Source organism: Vigna unguiculata, chromosome 11 (genome assembly GCF_037176805.1).
Source record: "Vigna unguiculata cultivar grain cowpea cultivar isolate G323 ecotype 2 chromosome 11, ASM3717680v1, whole genome shotgun sequence".
In the NCBI taxonomy this organism is placed as follows: Eukaryota; Viridiplantae; Streptophyta; class Magnoliopsida; order Fabales; family Fabaceae; genus Vigna; species Vigna unguiculata.
Window position 1 is genome coordinate 43673214 of NC_140802.1, and position 18936 is coordinate 43692149.

General features: G+C 35.2%; 4 protein-coding genes and 1 non-coding gene across 8 annotated transcripts; 3 read left to right on the plus strand and 2 right to left on the minus strand.

The window, feature by feature from the left end:
* Window positions 1-501: 501 nt before the first annotated feature.
* LOC114168391 (putative CoA ligase CCL6) lies at window positions 502-6558 on the minus strand. 3 transcript variants are annotated; one of them, XM_028053184.2, is made up of 19 exons: window positions 6189-6550; window positions 5742-5805; window positions 5242-5331; window positions 5099-5155; window positions 4677-4725; window positions 4453-4529; window positions 4071-4107; window positions 3888-3982; window positions 3596-3760; window positions 3070-3180; window positions 2887-2974; window positions 2677-2743; window positions 2521-2596; window positions 2331-2448; window positions 1837-2082; window positions 1515-1654; window positions 1187-1369; window positions 912-1031; window positions 502-777 (listed from the first exon to the last, which is right to left on the minus strand). In XM_028053184.2, exons 1-19 carry the CDS (start codon window positions 6335-6337, stop codon window positions 739-741), a joined length of 1971 nt encoding a protein of 656 aa, XP_027908985.1. In that variant the 5' UTR covers window positions 6338-6550; the 3' UTR covers window positions 502-738. The 3 variants fall into 3 exon arrangements, with proteins under 3 accessions (XP_027908985.1, XP_027908986.1, XP_085525532.1); XM_085669406.1 differs by lacking the exon at window positions 502-777 and having other exon boundaries at window positions 985-1107; window positions 6189-6558; XM_028053185.1 differs by lacking the exons at window positions 4677-4725; window positions 6189-6550 and having other exon boundaries at window positions 5742-5811.
* TRNAI-AAU (transfer RNA isoleucine (anticodon AAU)) lies at window positions 5952-6025 on the plus strand. The gene has a single exon. It is a non-coding gene; the product is annotated as a tRNA-Ile (tRNA).
* A 2369-nt stretch (window positions 6559-8927) lies between the features above and the next one.
* Window positions 8928-11046, minus strand: LOC114168373 (RING/U-box superfamily protein). Its single transcript, XM_028053159.2, has one exon. It carries the CDS (start codon window positions 10919-10921, stop codon window positions 9725-9727), a length of 1197 nt encoding a protein of 398 aa, XP_027908960.1. The 5' UTR covers window positions 10922-11046; the 3' UTR covers window positions 8928-9724.
* Window positions 11047-13973: 2927 nt separating this feature from the next.
* TOM6 (translocase of the outer mitochondrial membrane 6) lies at window positions 13974-15963 on the plus strand. Its single transcript, XM_028053764.2, has 2 exons — window positions 13974-14274; window positions 15701-15963. The coding sequence occupies exon 1, from the start codon at window positions 14089-14091 to the stop codon at window positions 14251-14253; it is 165 nt and encodes a 54-aa protein (XP_027909565.1). The 5' UTR covers window positions 13974-14088; the 3' UTR covers window positions 14254-14274; window positions 15701-15963.
* Window positions 15964-17161: 1198 nt separating this feature from the next.
* Window positions 17162-18929, plus strand: LOC114170566 (CASP-like protein 5C1). 2 transcript variants are annotated; one of them, XM_028056071.2, is made up of 4 exons: window positions 17162-17882; window positions 18165-18297; window positions 18391-18494; window positions 18720-18929. In XM_028056071.2, exons 1-4 carry the CDS (start codon window positions 17752-17754, stop codon window positions 18748-18750), a joined length of 399 nt encoding a protein of 132 aa, XP_027911872.1. In that variant the 5' UTR covers window positions 17162-17751; the 3' UTR covers window positions 18751-18929. The 2 variants fall into 2 exon arrangements, with proteins under 2 accessions (XP_027911872.1, XP_027911870.1); XM_028056069.2 differs by lacking the exon at window positions 18720-18929 and having other exon boundaries at window positions 17167-17882; window positions 18391-18713.
* The last annotated feature ends 7 nt before the right edge of the window (window positions 18930-18936 follow it).

Below are 18936 nucleotides of genomic sequence, written 5' to 3' on the forward strand. Positions count from 1 at the left end.
TTTCCATGTTTCTGTGTTTTATTCTCAATCTTAAATTCATCATTGGTTCATTGGTCATTTTTAACAATTGAAGTTAAGGTTTAATACAAACTTTTAATAATAAAAGGTCTAAAACATTAGGATTTGTTATACAATGGTGTGTGAATCAAGAGTCAAGACTTAACAATATATTGTTAGTATTTTCATATTAATTTAATGCACGAAATTCAACTCAATAAAGTCTTTAACACATAAGATTTTTCACCAATTTAATTGCTTTTTAGATTTTTTATTTTCTGAACATTCAATATTGATTTTATCATTCAATTTTTTGCTTAAATTAGTAAATAATCATGAGTTTTTAAACAACGCGAATCTCTTGGAATTAATATGAACTTTCCATTTTATTACTTAAGAATTGTAACATTTATCTACTGAAAAAAAAATTCCAAATTTGGTTTAATGTGTTCCGGAAAATGAATTCCGGGATGATAGGGTGTTGGGAAAGGGTGCAGGGAAGTATTAGCCGAGAACAAAACACTAATATAAATAGTGAATCAATGAACAAAAGTTGATATGTAATCTTCTTAAGAATGAATGGATAATAGTGGATATGCTTAGTTGTTACTAATACAAGGTTTTGTTTGCAGCTATTCACTTCACTGATGAATGAACCAAAGTGTAAAAAAAATATCAAATGGTTTATATGAAAACTGTCCGAATCATCATAATTGCATATATATATATGGACGGTGTCGTCTATGCCTTTGCTTCCTTGTATAGTTGATCAATACAATCCTGTAATTGATGTTGCCAAAGAGTGAGATTTTATTTAGCCAAAAGTGGTGCACATTTTGGAAAACCATGAACCATACTACTGATTCAAGAAGTTAAGGAAACAAGTAATATTGATCACAGAACATGAAACAAACCTTGTAGTGCTTGAGCAATTGCGGTCTCTTCAACTTGAATGTTGGAGTTATCAGATCTCTCTCCATGTCAAAGGGAATTGGTTCAAGGTGAACTGCTTTTAGCATTTCAAATCCTCTAAGCTGAGAGAATATCAACAACGTCAAATTTAACCAGCAACATCAAAATATAGTATTATTAGGCATTCTCCTATTAGTCCTGTTTTAGTGCAAAACAACACTGAGATCAAAGGGAAAAAAATTGAAGTGAATGACTATTAGGTTTTCTATGCACATACTTGGTGTTTCTGACCAGTGCTGTTGAGCTCATCCAAAATGTATTTTCTTGCCTTTGGATTTTCATATAAAGATTTAAAATCATCTGTATAATTATTCTTCACTGCCCAATCCTCAAGGGCTTTACTTTCAGGGACCACCACTGCCACCAAAAAAGATTCAAAACTGTTTCCATAGACCCAAATCTGCATGTAGAATAAAAAGAATTACACATATATTTGAGAATTGAGGTATTTGTAAGTGTCCACTTTCCCATCAAAACTAGGCATCCAACACAGTTCATGTAGCTCTAAATTTACTGAATGTTTCATCATTGAAGCAGAAGCATACCGATGTTATAAGGGGGCACTGTAAATACTTGTTTTCAATATTCTCCACAGCTACATATTCTCCTTGAGACAACTTGAAGATATTCTTTTTTCTGTCAATAATTTTCATGGCTCCATTTGGCTGCCATTCTCCAATGTCACCTGTAATGGTTTTCCAAATATTACAAAACAAACAGCATTTAGAGGAAATTAGCAACTACAATCACTATGCAAGGAAAAAAAAAACAAAGAAGGAGAAAGAGAATCCTAAGAAGGTTGGAAAAAAGGAACTCTTCATTGACATTTTAAACCAATGTTTAATCCACCAAAACATGAGCAATTACCTGTATGAAACCAACCATCAACCAGAACTTCTTCAGTAAGATCTTGACGCTTGTGGTAACCAGAGAACAAGGTATTCCCTCTCAGGCAAATTTCTCCACGGGCTTCAGTGGAGAGTGCATCATATCCCATCTCTGGCACAGATTCAAGCCTGGCCTCAATGGTTGTTGTAGGGACTCCAATTGTTCCCATCATGGAAAACACATTACTTATTGCAGTGAGACATCCACCACAACTTTCAGTAAGACCTGTCACATCAAAATGATAATAAACATGGCATAATTCAATGACATACACACAAATAAACAGATTGATTAGGATTAACATGTGACCACTTCTATAGAATGCATTTAAGAACCAAAAGAGTAAAAACATGCCAAAATTGTTCAACAGATTAACATAGCTGAACAATTTCTTAAAATATTGTATTTAACAGTTGTCATTAAAATGGCATAAAGTAATCCACCAGTATGTTTTAGCAAAAAGATTCAAATACCATATCCTTGCAGCATAGTAGCTCCAAACGTGACCCTCAAAAACTCCTCCACGTGCCTGGCCAAAGGAGCAGCTCCCGATAACAGAAGACGAACTCGTCCACCTAATGCTAGTTTTATCTACGATAAAACCAATATATTTCAATTTTCAAATGACTTTCTGAACAAGAGTCACAGAAGAAATTGAAATACCTTATCAAACACAAGCTTATCAAACAAAGGTGCTGCTTTGTCTTGGGGAAGACCCTTCTCCATATATCCCAACTTGCTGTCAGTAGAATCTGTATTAGTTTGAATTATGATAGAAGAGTAGAAGTTTAAAGGGGTGGGTATGATTGGAGTACATACTAGCTATATGCATATTGAAACAATGAACTTCGCAGTACTCCTGCAGATGAAATTTTGCTTTTGATACCTTCAAGTGCAAAGTTTATAGTCAGTAATTAATGGACATTGTAGATGGTAATTACAAGAGCACACAGAGCTTAAATTCAGTACTTAGAACATTATATCCCACACTAAGATTAGAGCAATAGTACAAGAAGATTATAGTCTTACTAGCATAAACACGGTCATAAATTCTAGGGACACCGCAAAATATAGTTGGTTTCAGCACCTGAACATCTTCCATTAAGAACCTGACATCCTGCAAAATTTGACATGAAAAAATACATTCAGTGAGACAACATTAGAGATTCAATGAGCTAGAACTTAATTAAAGGAACTGAATTCAAAACTTACGCCTTGCCAAAATCCAATTGAAGAACCCTTATAAACCCAATAGGTCTCCATTATCTGGTCATATACATGAGCAAGAGGAAGGAAAGAGAAGTACACATCGTCCTCTGTTCCCTATCAATAATACATAATACATCTGTCTTGTGAGCACATATCAATACACAAATAGGATAAACAAGTGTGTTTCCTCATCATTCATGAGCTTATACTGGAATATGACTAAAACATTACATGAACTTTACTTTCTCTAGCACAACTCAAGAACAGACATTAAGTATGGCCATGCATTTTTCCAATTCATGGAAAAGGATATGGTTCACATGTTTTCTACTAGCTCTAATGATAAGGACCTCAATGACAAATTAAGAGTGAACAAACTAAATAAATAGCAAATAAAACCTGAAAACTATCATCACTATTACTTTTCTCACTCAATTGTAAACAAATAAACAGAAAACAAAAATGGCAACTAATAAAAGTTTTTCTGAAAGGGTGGGGGTGGCACCAGTGAAAAAAGTTATTTTCATACCGCTTTGTCAGTTAATTCAAGCATTTGGTCAATGGACAACACTTGAGCCATGAAAGCCTCATTCTTAATGATGACTCCTTTGGGTTCACCTGTTGTTCCACTTGTGTACATGATTGTGCATATGTCAGTCTTCTTTTTCAGTGGCATGTCAAAATCCAGATCTCCCTGAAAGAAATGAAGATACACTATTAAATATTAAAATATATTTCTCCCATTACTCAATTAAAATGGTTATTGCTCTTAACTATAAACATCAACATGAAATTAAGAATCGGGTTCCTCAGGTTCTTACCAACTGAAGAAATTCTTCCCACGAGAAGCAAGATACGCCAAGCTCCTCAGCTTCCTTCTTTTGTGCAGTTAAAACATTACCAAAACTCACAATAGCTACACCAGTAAATTAAAGAGGCTTATTAAAAGATGGAAAAACCTTAAACTAACAGTGACAGGGACAAGATAGACACAATTGACTTACTTTTAAGATTTGAACAGCGGCCAAGGCATGATAAAACCTGTGGAAAAGGACATTGCTTTAATGTATAACTTAAAATATTACAAGAACTGCAATAAATAGCAATGTTAAAAGGACTAGCAGGATGTACAACATTCTGTCAGCTTAGAATTGAATATCTGATTACTACTGCTTTAAGCAAGTGACTGAGAGAAATATTAGAAATAAATTTATATAACTCATTTTAAAAACTGCAAACTACTTTCTCATCATACAATTTGTTAGGAAACTAGTTGATCATCAACTGAAACACTTACATGTTGAAGGTGTGTGCATCTGACTAAAATAAAATTTCATCCAAGGAAATAATAGAAGATGTGTGCACCAAGAATATGATGGAACTTACAGAAGGAATCTTGCTATCTTGTACAAATGCTATCGAGACTTCAGCATGGTTTATGATAAACTCCACAGCATTGGGACCTGTTAGATGTAAATTTCAAGATACATTCTAGCTGGACGATAACATGAGCGCAAAAAAACATGACAAACTCTTGAGTTCTTCCTTTTGTTTGAACAAATAAAAGCAAACACATTGAGAATGATTTGAAAAAGGAACAAAACACAAACCCAGTGTGTCATATAATGGAACATATGTTACTGCGTAGCTATTGCAAGCCTGCAAACAGCAAATTTGAATCAAGCCACTCGAGTCCCATTGGAATAATCATAGAATATGGTAAAAATGTATCAACTCTTGCGATGTTAAGTGAAGAACAATAATACAAACAAGGTCACTGAACTTTTTGGTTGCCAAATTATAGCTAGGAATGAGAGACTAATGCTAGCAGAACATGCTTTCCAAACTCACTCTTTATAGTTGAATGAATTTCCGTACACCCCTAAATATTATCCACTCTAACAGGAAAAAATGTGTTTTTAGCATTTCTCATGAATAAAATAATTAACTCATTTTAGTTTTGTTCCTGGTTGTGATTAATATAATAAACTAACTGCTTAAATGCAATTTCTCCTAAAATTCAGTGTCATACCTCCATTGCAAGTATCCATTCAGGGCAGTTAGACCCATATATGCCACAACGGTCACCCTTGTGGAATAAAAGCACTGAGTTAGATTAATTGCAAATATATTTTTCTCCATACATAGTATCTTAAAAAGAGCAAGATTGATTACAGGATTGACACCAAGGCCCTTCATGGCTGAACCAATTCGAATGGCAGCATGATAAGCCTCCTGATATGTCATCCATTCATAGGGACCAGCCTGCAAAATCAGTTCAATAATTGCATAATTGACCCAATGCAATAATTTTCTTTTTAATCTATTGGGTATTAAGCTATGCTTCAAAAAATTTAGGTGTCTTTTACTAATATGTAAATCATCAATTTAGCTCCCAGGACACAGAAAAAAAAGAACCTTCAATTTAGTACTAGTTTGAGTTTTATCTCATCAATATGCATTAATATTGAATAGAATTTTTAATTATGCAAACTACAATTCTATTTATACTCAGAAGAACATCGATGTTGTGTTACCTATCAGGCATTTAACTATTTTCAATATAAATAACACTCAAGGAGCTATGCTACAAAAAGTTGGCATGTGCCAACTTAAGACTAGACTGAAATTGCCAGAAAATGATAGAAGAAACAAAACCACATTAAAGTCGGTACCTTGAAATCCGTTTTTTGACGCCGACCCAGCATAGGGTTGTTGGGGCACCTCTTGGTCGTGTCCCTGCACACGAATCCATCGAAACTAAGAATGAATCCTCAAACCCCACCACAGATACAACTCACTACCACTTGTGAAAATCCCCAGCAGAGTGTACACTATTTTGTAACTATGATTCAATATAGTAAAGTAAACACAATTTCTCAACTGGCCTATTAGCTCAGCTGGTTAGAGCGTCGTGCTAATAACGCGAAGGTCGCAGGTTCGAGACCTGCATGGGCCATTTTTGAAAAAAAAGCTTTTTAACTTGTTTTTTTTGTTAACATGCCCTGAATCTTGGAGTCAATAATTTTCATCAAAACACAAACTTTATGCATAAATTTTGCAACTTCTGAAAACCCTTTTGCTCATACAAACGAAAAGTTGAAAAAGAAAGTGAAAGTGACCTGAAGAAGTCCCATGGAGATTCAAAATGAGAAGGCACTTCCATCAAACCATCTCTGGCATAGATGCACCTGTAGACAGGACCTGCTGAAGGTTTTCCATCACTTTCCAACCTTGCCTCCTCTACCTTCACAGTGTACACCTCAGCCATTACCACACAAATGCTTCCTAAAAAATGGTGCTGTTTTCTTCTCCAAAAGCCTCTGAAGAAAATGGTCTGAGAAAATGGTTGATGAATTTAACAACACATCATGGCCTTAAAAGAGTTAGTTGAGCTGAAGGCTGAAGCAATAAATTCCAACATTGCAGCACTTAGTGTTTTCTTCTGCATTTATTTTTGGCCGTCAAAGTTTGGTGCAAAGATCATGCCTTTCCTTTATCTCTCTTTTAACTTCACAATTTTCTTCTGCTACCAGTTTTTGTCAAGAAAACCAATTTTGATGCAGCGTTTTTAACATAATTACGTAACACTGTTAGTGGTTGTTGAGTTACTGATTAAGAGAAGTTGCTAAAAAAACACACAGTATTGATACTTTGTGCATACTATGTATGAGAAAGTTACATGAAAATTTTGTAACTTTCTCTAAATTTAGGGTTTCGATCAATTTGTAAACTTTACAATAACTGAGTAACTCTGGTTAAACTTGAAATGGTACTTAGAAACAAAATAATTGAAGATTTGTTCGAAAATCATGCTTTTCTTATTATTGAATATTATATTTTAACCTGCTGCATTTAATTATACTTTTCTTAAAATATTATAACTTTAATTAGTTTACCAATTTTAAAAGGAATATTAGTGGAAAATTAGTAGAAGTTAATCTATATCTGTAAACTTTTTTCTTTATATATATAGATATCATACTTAATTCAAATTGATCCAAATCTAATTAGCATTAGTTAATTCTTATATTGAAGTTGCAAAAATAAACTCCAAAAGACTCAAATTGAATGAACAGGAGCATTCTTATTACGTCCTTACTTCGAATAGGTGATGATGATTATTTTACAAAAATAGTTAAGTCATAATTTTTCAATGTTTTTTACTGCAGGATTTTCTTCACTAGATTAATATTGAAAAACATGATTAAAAATGAAAATAACAGGATAGAATTTTAATTTATATTTTAAAAATATTAATAACTCTCTTACATATACGAAAATTAAAATATTAAATAACAACTTTTAATGATTATTAAAATATGTCTAATAATAAATTATAGAAAAACTGTGTTATAAAACAATAATAATAACTATTTTTTTACTCAATTTATAAGTAACTACTAATACTTTTTATAGTTTAATCACTACTTAAAATCCCCATATACTTCCATTCTTTACCATTAATACTTTATGAACAACAATATGTGGACATTTATTATTTGCAAAGACTGAGTTAATAGGTATAATATTTTTCTCTGTTTTGGTCGTAAACATGCACCACCATCATCAAACAAATATGAACGAATTAAAGTAATGAAAGTGTCATATACCCACTGCTCAGCACTGTCTCGGGACCCATCATCGTTCGTCTTTAATTTCCTGTAGAAAAATGAACCCAACACCAATAGCCATGCCACCTTGTAGAAAAATATCGAAGTCAAACTCTATTTTTTTCTTTTATATCTTTTCCCAGTATTTTCCATTTCCACGTTTTCGTTTCTTGTATTCTCCACCATGACAATTTCGCTAATAACCTTAATTTTCAATACTCAGAAGATATATTTGTCTCTGAGTTTGGCCTTGTGAGAAAGTGCACACTGGCCTACCTTCACGTACATTGGATAGGAATGCATGCATTTTCTTGAAATCTAAAACCTATGCATTTAACTTCATAGTATTCATTATTGCCAAGCACATGATGTGGACCCTTTATCCAACATCTATGTCAATTGTCAAACTTTCCAATACTATATACCACAACAAACATCTTTGCTCATACTAAAAACACGTTAATGCAGATTAGCCTGAGACAGTAAAATATTTGAATATTTGAGCGTTCAAGTTATTAGTTGGTCTAAATTATACAGAAGAATTAATTTCTTTTACTTTTAGTAACAATCAATCATATCATATACTTAAAATCTTACACAGGATTGAGAGAGATAAAAAATAAAATCCACACCTAACTTTTTGCGCTAGCTTTAATGTTATCTGCAACATTAATAGTGCATGTGACCACTTACAGAATTCTGATAATATAAGCTCTTAACTTGGTGTGAATGCATGTCTCAGATGAATTACACATCCTTTTCGTGGCCACGTATGCTGTGAGTGATTGGACCAACTTGAAATCTACTGGGCCGGATTGTACAGTATGAGCTCAGAAGAGTTGGTTTGGGCTTCAAGACAGATTGTGAAGTTAACAGTAACTGTGTTGTCTGTGCATGATGATAGCTACACAGGTTAACAACTATTGCTGATTATGGGTCAAAGGAAAAAAAGACACCAAAAAGAATGCTACTACCAGTGTTGGTTTGGTTGCCAAAATACCAAAGGTATGTCTTTAGATCTGTTTTGTCGAAAGAAGAAAAGAATGGATTCATCGAAATGAATTGGATGAAGACAGACAGAGAAATTTACAGCAAATATGAAATTGCACATGATTTATCGATTTTCAATGTTATCTATCCATCACATGATTTACATATTAGAAGGGTAGTAAAAAGTGTTTGTTGTTTTGGTAGAAAGACAAATATTTAGAGGAAGATAGGAGCAGGGTATTTGTTTATGGAAAAAGGTGAGTTGAAAAATAAAAAAGTTGAAAGAGCATTGATCACAAAAGATTCCAAATTCAAAATGTTATAAATGGCATTAATTATCTGACGATGAAAGAATTCACAGCAGAGTGTCACGCACTAAAACGAATCAACCAATGTTGCTTGTCAGCATACCCAATGCCACAATAAATGCCTTGCGTCTGTGGGCATAAACCTATACAGAGTGACCTAGGTCGCACCATAACTCATATTAATGTGTGTTTTGCATCTTCAATCCATTCACATGGGTGGCTTCAGTCGGTGCTGCCATAAAGAAACTGCATGAACAAGCATTTGCCAAAACCCTCTTCTCTTCGGTCGGTTCAAGAATCAAAACACAACCTTCTATCCAATCCTCTGCTCATTGCTCATTTATGAGCTTCCACACACCACACACCACAGTCTGAGCATACTTACAGAGAATAATAGATATATAAATATAGGGAGAGAGAAAACCACTCTTTCTTCTTTCTTCTTCTCCCTTATCACCATGAAATCTCTTACTTCTCTCTTCTCTCTTCTCTCTCCCATTTAATGCTCTTCCTACCATCCATTAATGACTCTCTACAAATTGCCAGACCGTCTCATTAAATTAAACCGCATGCCACCACCTCCATTAAATTCCTCCTTGACCTGACCCACACCGCCACTCTCCACCCATCTCCGATCAAACCTCAACCCCATCTACCAATCAACCGCCGCCACGTGTCCTCTTGCCGCCCATTCTCACTTCTCGAGGAAAGCTTCAATCTTTCTTTTTTACCTTCCTTGCATCAATCTCACCTCCGGTTAAATCTCTCCGGCGACAGAAGCGCCTCGGGATCCCCGCATCTCAGCCGGCTCGACGAGAACGCCGCCGCTGCCAGACCCGACGACCGAAGAAACATTGGGCTTGCAATCGACTTGCTGCGCCGCGACGAGCTCCCGCCGCCGCCGTACCTCACGCTGGACTCCGACAGCGGGAAGAATCCCCTCCGCCGGAAGAACGGTGATTTCATCCCTCTGTAATACCGAAATGAAAACACCCTTGGTTTCCCCAAAGACCCAAACGGTGAAGGCCTCTTGCTCCAGAAACTATTACTCCCTCTGCGGTATCGCCACGGCGAGGCAGTGGTGGCTTCCATCACCATCCTCTCCGACGCGACACTCCGTTCAAACCCAAACGAATATGATCTCTTCAGCAGAAAATCCCTAAAACAATCCTCTGAGCTGACGTTCGCGTGGTTGTGGTTCCTCCTCGGAGATTGCTCGTCGATGCAGGGTGTTATCTCCGGGACGGCGGATATTGCCACGGGCGGTGGGGGATCGATGAGAGGGTCCAGGCTGATGCGGTGAAGAATTGTGTCGTCGTCGAGGCTCGGTCGGATTCTTGCGGCCATCATCGGAGTGAAAGGCGAATCGGCGCAGAGGACTCCTGCGCGGCAGAGAGGGCAGTTAGCGTGCGAGCGAAGCCACGCGTCGATGCAGTCCACGTGGAACGTGTGTGAACAAACCGGAAGCGTTCTCACGTAGTCTTCGTCTTCGAATTCCAGCAAGCAAACGGCGCAGTCGTTGCGAGACTCTTCGAAACGAGCGTCGTATTTAGCTGTGTAAAGCGAAAACGGTATCGTTTTAATCACCGTTTCGTCTAAGCCGTAGGGAGAGAACACGCGCGGGCCGTCAAAGGGAGACTCGTAGGGTAAGGACTCGAGGTCGCCAACGGAGGACGGGGGGAATCGCCGCCGCCGGAAGCGGTGTAGGAGGCGGTGGATAGGCGGCCTGAGGTGTCGCGCGATGAGACGAGAGTAGGTTACGACGAGAAAGGCGGCGGCGACGACTACGACCATTGCTATCAAGGGAGGGCTGAAGTCAACCGCCGGCGTGTTGGACGGCGGTGGTAGGAATGATTTGTTTAGTATTGGTGTCGGCGTTGGGGTCGGAGATGCAGACGGAGACGGAGATGGGGCCCAATGGGGTGGCTGAGAAGGAGACATCATGGTGATGGTGATGAAAATGGAAGAAGAAGAAGAGAAGAATAGGGTTTTAGTTGTTGAAAATAGAGTGAAAGAGAAAACTGTGCAATTGGGTTTAATGCAAACACCAGATACAAACGTTGACTGTGGTTCTGTGTTTCTGTTTTTTTTTTTTTTTTAATATTTTTATCTTCGTTTTGCCTTTTTCGCGCACTCACTAACTCACTTGCGACTATGGTCGTGGCTGCTCTGCTCCATGGAGACACGTGGACTTTGGTGAAGTTGAGGCCAACGGTTTTCTTTCCCTGTGCTTCTCCCCACTCTTTTACGCTATCCTCTCACTTTCCTTTCTTGACACGTCATCAATTTAACCCTTCGATGAGTGCTTATTGGATTCTCCACTACTGCGTGCTGTGTGTGCGAAGCAGGATACAATACACTCTCCTGTTGGACACGATATGGTTATCAAACAGTGCTATCAACCACCAACACTTCCATCTTTTCTCATCCCACTGCAATTAATTGCTAAATTTCGTTAATGTTATGTGGATCCCACCAAATTAGAGGAAATAAAATAAGTAAGAAAATAGTAAATAAACAAAAACTAGGATCATTTCTGTGAAGAGGAAAAAGAAAAATTATGTAAATTTGATAAAACAAAATAAACTAATGGGATAGATAGTATAGTAAATTATAGAAGTATAGTAAATTATAACGTTTTTAAGAAAATCAAATTTAAATCTCGAGTTGAAGTATAAAGATATATTACATAACTAGAGACCAAATTTTGTCACCTGTGGTAAATTTATTTACTTCAAGAAAGATAAAATATACATGTAGATTTTACCCGCAAATATATCGTCTTATTTATTATTTATTATACTAGTAAGCATATACATTCTAAATACTATTTCATAATTTAATTTCATTGAGGAAAGGATGTTTTCAAATAGTATGTTAATATATACATACTGTTAAAATTAATAAACTATGGAATGTAAATTTTCAATACTTTATAAAAGAGAACAATAATGAATACTGTAATGGAATATAAAAGTTAAATAAGAGTGAAAAGGACTAATCATATTCTCAGTTTCTAAGATTTTCGTATAATATATTATTAGTTTCTCAAATTTAATGACAAATTTTACATAAATTTATTTTAGTCTCCAATCTTTAATAATGAAACAATGATATTTTGACTATTAAATTTTGACAACTTTCTCTTATAACATGAGATATTATCTCTTAAGTGATTTTTGAATATTGAGAATAAGAGAAAGAAAAGATGGAAAACCACTTAAAAGATGACATATAAGGTTGTAAGAGAAAGTTGTCAAAATTTAGTAGTCAAAAAATAATTTTCTTTAATAATGTTGTGAACATTTTAAACCAAGTTAATACTGACTTTATCGGTATCTACTACGTATATTTGAGTAGCATGTTAGTATCATCACTAAGGGCATGATGGATTTGTCATGAATATAAAATTTATGTTGTTTGTTTTAAGGAAGTTGGAAGTAGAAGTGGAGAGATTATAAGATAAAGTTGGTGAATAATTTGTTATAAATAAAATGAGATGTTTTAATAGATCCAAATACAAAATTACAAATTTATTTTATGGTTAGAATTAATATTGTAAAACTATTTTTTCTATTATTTTATAAGTGTTAAGTAAAAAGAATGGGGTAAAAAGCCCGTCTTTTTCTCTTACACCTTTTTAGCTATTCACTATCTTTTTTTCTCTCTGTTCCCTTAACCCCAAATAACCCACTCTTTCTCGTTTCCTGAAACAAAAGTTGAGTTAGGGCCATTGCGGAGTCTCCCATACAGTTGAGCGAATTCCTTCCCTGTGTAAGTCAAAAATTCCAAACTTGTGTCTTGTATCTCTCTTTTTCAATTTGAGGTCTTGTATAAAGCCTCGCTTTTTCTCCCTATGCTCTTGCTTTTCAGTTCTTTGGTCTGTTTCGGGATTGTGGTGCTCACTTCACCTAGGCTTTCTTCCCGTCAAGAGTAGTGATAGTTTGAGGTAAGAAAAGTTAGAACATCATCCTTTTTTGAAATGAATCTTGCTTGTTTTTGTTGTGATTATACTGAATTGGGATGAATGGCATGAATGCCTGATTTATGATTATACTGAATTGGAATGAATGACATGTTTAAGTTGTTTGAGTTTTTGGGTTTCTATGTGTGAGCAAGTGGGAAATCTATTGTTCTCGCCCAAGTGAACAACTCTCACTTGACCAAGAATAGTAGAAAATTCGTCCTTGCCTTTTAGTTTGAGTTGTCGTCTAGGCGAGGAGCTTCAGTTTCGAGCAAGAACAATCTCACTCAGGCGAGAATGTCCCACTTAAGCGAGAACTCGTACATTGAGCAAGACCGGTACATAATTGTTTTCTTGAATTGTTTTTGTGATTGACTAATTGTGTCACGTGGTGTTTTAAGGTGATACTTGACGTAATTGGTATGTGATGGAAATGATTTTGACATAGTATATGGAACGTGGGTAGTGAAAGAGTTTCAAGGAAATGATTTTGAGATAGCATACTTTAGGTTAAATTTTTTAACTTGTAACAAAATAAACATTTTTTAACATAAATTGTAGGTGCAGTAATGATGCATGCGTAAAAGAATAAAGTTTTTTTTTTCAAAGAAAATGAAGGGTTAATTCGTCACTTTACAGTAAATCTCTGGCAGTGTACAACGATGGAAATATGTTCCTTTATCGCAAATTCATACCTTTAAATACATTAAAACACACACATAAACAATCATTTGCAAATCCATCTCCATATACAGTAAATAATCAAAATCAAACATAAGTTGAATATTTTTTAGTGTGTCAAATTGAACTCAAATCTTGTTTGGTCCTAAATTTTAATTTTTTTTTTCAATTCCTCGTGATTTAAAAATGGTTTTTCCTAATCTTCCAATTAAAAAAAAAATAGTTGCACAGAATTTAAAATTTATCATGTACAAACTAAAATACCAATTATAATTAAAAAGAAAAGGGTTGCATGGCCCAATGGGCCCATTCAATGGGCTTTGTATACCCAATACCAATAGAGCTGTTGGTTAGCAAAAGCCAAAAAACCCTTGAAGAGAGAGGTTGCAAGAAACCCTAATCAGAAGAGAAGAGAAGAGAAGATTAAGAGTTGGGGTTTAGGGTTGATCAGATCGGAGAAGGCATCATGTTTCCAGGGATGTTCATGCGGAAGCCAGACAAAGCTGCAGCACTGAAGCAGCTGAAATCTCACGTTGCCATGTTCGGCACATTGGTGGTTGTTCTTCGAGTCACCCCTTACGTTCTTCATTTTCTCACTGCTGAGAAAGAAGAACTCAAGCTCGAGCTTTAATTTATCGCTCTTCCTCGCCTGGTACATTCATCGTTTCCTTTCCATTTACTTGATCAGTTTCTGCAACTCACTGTCGTATTTTGTGAACTGGGTCTCTGTTTTAGTGAAAAATATGGGAACTTTATTAAAAATGTTGAATTAACATGTCAATCAGTGAAGATGTTAATCTATAGAATTTATTGTCTTTTTCCCATTGACATTGAAAACCCAAGCACACTGGATTATTTCATAAAAAGTTTCTCCCTTTAAACCCTGGCATTTGTTTCTCCACACCCAGTACAGCTTAAGAAGCAAAATTGTACATAAAGCGGCGATATATGCTCTTTTGTGTTAGGGAACTGTTCTGCAATCAAGCCCACAAATTTATAACATTTGCTGCAGTAATTTGGATAAAAATAATGAAAATAGCAAACAAGTTTTTATTTTTTATTTTTTTGTGGTGGTATTGGTATCCTGAACGACTTTGCTGTTTTTTCTACTAATTGTTGCATTCTTATTCAGCACAAAACTTTTTACTCATATCAGTTGCACACTTGCATCACCCCCTTTTGTGCAAACCTTTCATATAGGTGGTTACTTTTCTGGTCTCAAATAGAAGCCAAAAGTTAATCATGTTTGGTGAATTTAATTGTGAGTAAATTTAGTGTCATTATTCCAACAATATCCTTAATTAGTCATCATTCCAGTAAATTTTATTAAATGTACTTCAGGAAATATAGTTTTATTTATACGAAATCAAGAAAGTTAAATAAGCTAAAGTAGCATCCATAATCAGTGCGAGATTTAATATCTTATGTTTAAGTATGGAGGCAGGAAATTATGAACTGACATGCGACTATAATTTGTTTCGACGTATAATTATGTCATACCTGCCTGTGTGATATCTGCATTGTTAATTTAATGGTTACCGTGGTTGAGATCAAACTGAAATAAAAGTGGAGGTTAAAATGATAAAGTTAGTATTGGTTTATTCAATGATGGTGTGATAATAAGATGAATAGAATTTTGGGTGAGGACTAATGTGCTGGTTTATTCTCCTGTATCGTGTTTATGTGCTGGTTTTTAAGATTAACTTCAACTGAAATAATGCGGAAGTATCAAATTATATAATTTTTTGTCTCAGGATGTGTATGGCTCTTGCAATACATGATTTGTATATCGTTACACTCTCTATTCTATAATTTCTTTGAATTGTGACGTTTTAGCAGAAACATTATTCGTTTATGGTGATCACCTGAACATGTCTATTTAATACGGTTTTTTCGGCTGTGCTTTTTCCAACACAAAGAAGTTCCGGTTCTGTCTTTCTTCCATTTACTATAGTTGATTTACTTTATTTGTTTATTTTAATTCTAACTGAACAGAAAAATGTTAAGCTCGTGGATACCTTTTTCCCCGTTTGAATGCTTTATATGCTGACATATTGGCATCTTTTTTATTGCTGCAGCATATCTTGAGGAGCAGGACGGGTCCTGGGGCTCGGGACAATCATGAAGTAGTATATAACTCTTGAAATTGAGGCCAAGATGGTATTTTTAATTTAATTACATTTCCTTTTTGTATTTGGAATGTAAGTGTGTTTGAATTATTGGTGAGAAAGTAGACATTTTCAATAATCAATTATATTATTATAATTGATTGTATGAAAGATGCGACAGGTGAAGAATGGTTTTAAGCTAAATATATGCTTTTACTGGTCTACAAGAATAACGTTTTAAGAAATATTTTTTGTAATAAATTATAATAAATGAATGGAATTATTCTTTCCAATTAATTTTTCGTTTTAAAAAGAATTTGTGCTTAAATTGAGAAAACAAAAGCTAGCTACAAGATAAAATGTTATAGAAATAGTTAAAAATTATATGTAATGATGATTGTCGGCCAGAATAGAAGAAATCATTTTAACCAGTCTATTATTTTGAAAATAGGACATTTCAGTTATACTTATTTGACTTTTCTTTTCGATGTTTAGGTTTATTTCGTTGGCTTAGTCGGGGTTATCCTATTTAATTTTATAAGAGAGGAAAAAAAGTTATAAGAGAAGGGGATAATAAACTTCAAAAGTTAACGTAAATTTGTTTTTTGTTTTTTTTTATCACAAAATTATTAAGTTAGATAATATTCCTCGAAGATAAAATTTTGACATTTCTTTTATTTTGATAATTTGACATTCCTGTTTATATATTGGTCGATCAAATAAACAAAAATCCATTATTAATCGTATTTTAGTATTATTTTTTATCATTATTAATATTAATGTTGACATCAGACGATTAACGATGTGACAGGAGGAGAAGGTAGTTAAGTAGTTGACAGTTGAAGTTGTGTGAGAGAAGAAACGGTTTTGTTTTCACGATAGACGCTCCTGCATCCATAAAAAAAAGAAAAAAGATAACATAGCAAAACCAAATAAAAAGGAAAGTAGCTCATAATTGCAGCTAAGAGAAATTGCAAGACTCAAGTTTCCTTGCCCATATTGAAGTTGTGTTGTACCCTTTTGTTCAAGACCTAAAAAATAAAGCTTGAGAAGCTATGAAGCTAAGCTGAGACTAATGACAGTGAGTTGAACACAAAAACGTTGAGAATTGAGAGTCCTTATAGGTTTTTGACCCAGCATTCGAAGTTACTCCACTAGCACTTGCATCATCACATGATAACATCATTTTCCAATGAAAATGGGGTCAATACTAGTTTGACAATTGGCGAATCTGAGTTCCCTCTTTAGAAAGCACTGGCACACAATCTGCCGCTAGTCATTCCATTCATAAATTCATTTTGGACACAGATGCATCTCTTGTCTTGTCTGGTCCCTATCAAGAAAGACTAACGACCGTTCAAAATCATACAAAATAATATAACAAAATTTTCCGATGGAAAAAAAGAACCAAATCTTAAAGCAAAAAAACGCATCTTTTGATAACCCTTTTGAATATATCTCAAAATATTTTACTCTTCTTTCCATCATGATGAGGCTGGAGTGGAGAAGGCAAAAACGTTTCTGCTATAAACACAAGAAGTATTTAGCGGCACCGAATGACGAAGTAGCCTATGTGTCAACACCATCATCTTAATTAAAGCAACAACATTATTGTTCAATCAGCAGACAGAAAAAGTCTATGCACATAGTCCAAACTTGCACCTAACATAAACTTGCCGGAATTCTATCTTGAAGTTTCTATTTGGAAGAGAAAGGTTTTCGTTGTCATAAAGGGCAACCCACGTGCTTATTAGACATTGGATTTTCTTTCTTTTCTTCCTTGGCTTGTTTCAATCTCCACATAAGGGGAGATAAGGGGCCACGAATTTCATAAAAGCTTGGGAGTTGTGAGATCTTATCTTTTTTAGATGATGTTTTTATACCACTAGAAGGTTTCAGCTGAAAGAAGTAAACAATGATCACAAGACGAGTTTGGTTTGATCTTGAAGAACAAATATGGTAGAAGAATATCGCAAGGAAAGAGGAAAGTCCATAATTTGTATATCGCATGCACTGAGTTAATGGATGAAGTACCTGGCTCCTTGGGCACCAGTGCTAGCTTCAGTCTGAGAATGGGCCAGACCATGTTCTCATCTGCTTCCCTTCTCTTCATGTCTTTTGGGGTTGAATTCTACAGCTACACAGCTTTCTGGTACCTTTTCTTTTTCCTTTTACCTGCACCACGCTTTGCTGTTATTCTAATCTCAAAGGGTAGTTGATGCTTGATTTTCTAAAATGATTTCTCCCTGACATTCTGCATGCAATGTTTTGGCTTCTCTTTCATTTTCTTCCTTATAAAATGTTCTCTTATATATGTTAAATATCCTGTTTCTGTTATTTGAACCACTTGAGCAGACATCATTAGTACAATCGAATTTGTTGATTCTTCTGTTAATCAACTGGTTTATTTTTGTGTTTACTGTCCATGTCCAAGCTATTTGGTGACAATTATGGGGTTGGTCATTCCATGGAGTTTCACATTGGCACTAGTAGATGGATATTCGGTTCTGCTCAAATGCCCCATTCGTCAACCAGGAATTCTGTTGATTATTGTTGTGGGAGATTGGGTATGTAGTTTATGATCCAGGTGCTATGTATATCAGTTGATGTAGATAGATAATGGCAACTATCTGTTGGTGACTTCAGTTCATTTGCTATAGGTACTATCAACCCTCACACTAGCAGCAGCTAGCTCAACAGCTAGTGTTGTGGATCTTCTGCTCAACACTCACGGCTCTTTTTGCCCTCCAAAGCTCTGCAGCAGGTACAGGATATCTGCAATTATGGCCTTCTTGTCATGGTTCCTATCTTTGGCATCTTCTCTATTTAACCTTTGGCTATTACCCTCTTTGTGATTCTCATTTATTTCTTCTGTAAAATAATTAGATCAGTCATTATTTGTTATGTAATTTCCTCTGTCATGTAAAATACCGGGTTCAGGATTTTGAATGATGTATATTTTTATAACTAAATGTTAAACTTTGCACAGGAGCAAAGTACACCTTGAGAAGTTGCAGTGATATACAGAACAAACAAACACAATAAACAGTTAAATTTGCGAAGTACAGCTTCATCCTGAACTGAAACCAGATCACAAATATGGTCTTTCTTCTTCATTTACTTTTATAAAAACACCTTTGTTGTTTCGGGGAATGATGCCATCTATATTAAGTTCGAGAAATTATTATGTGATTGTCAACTACTAA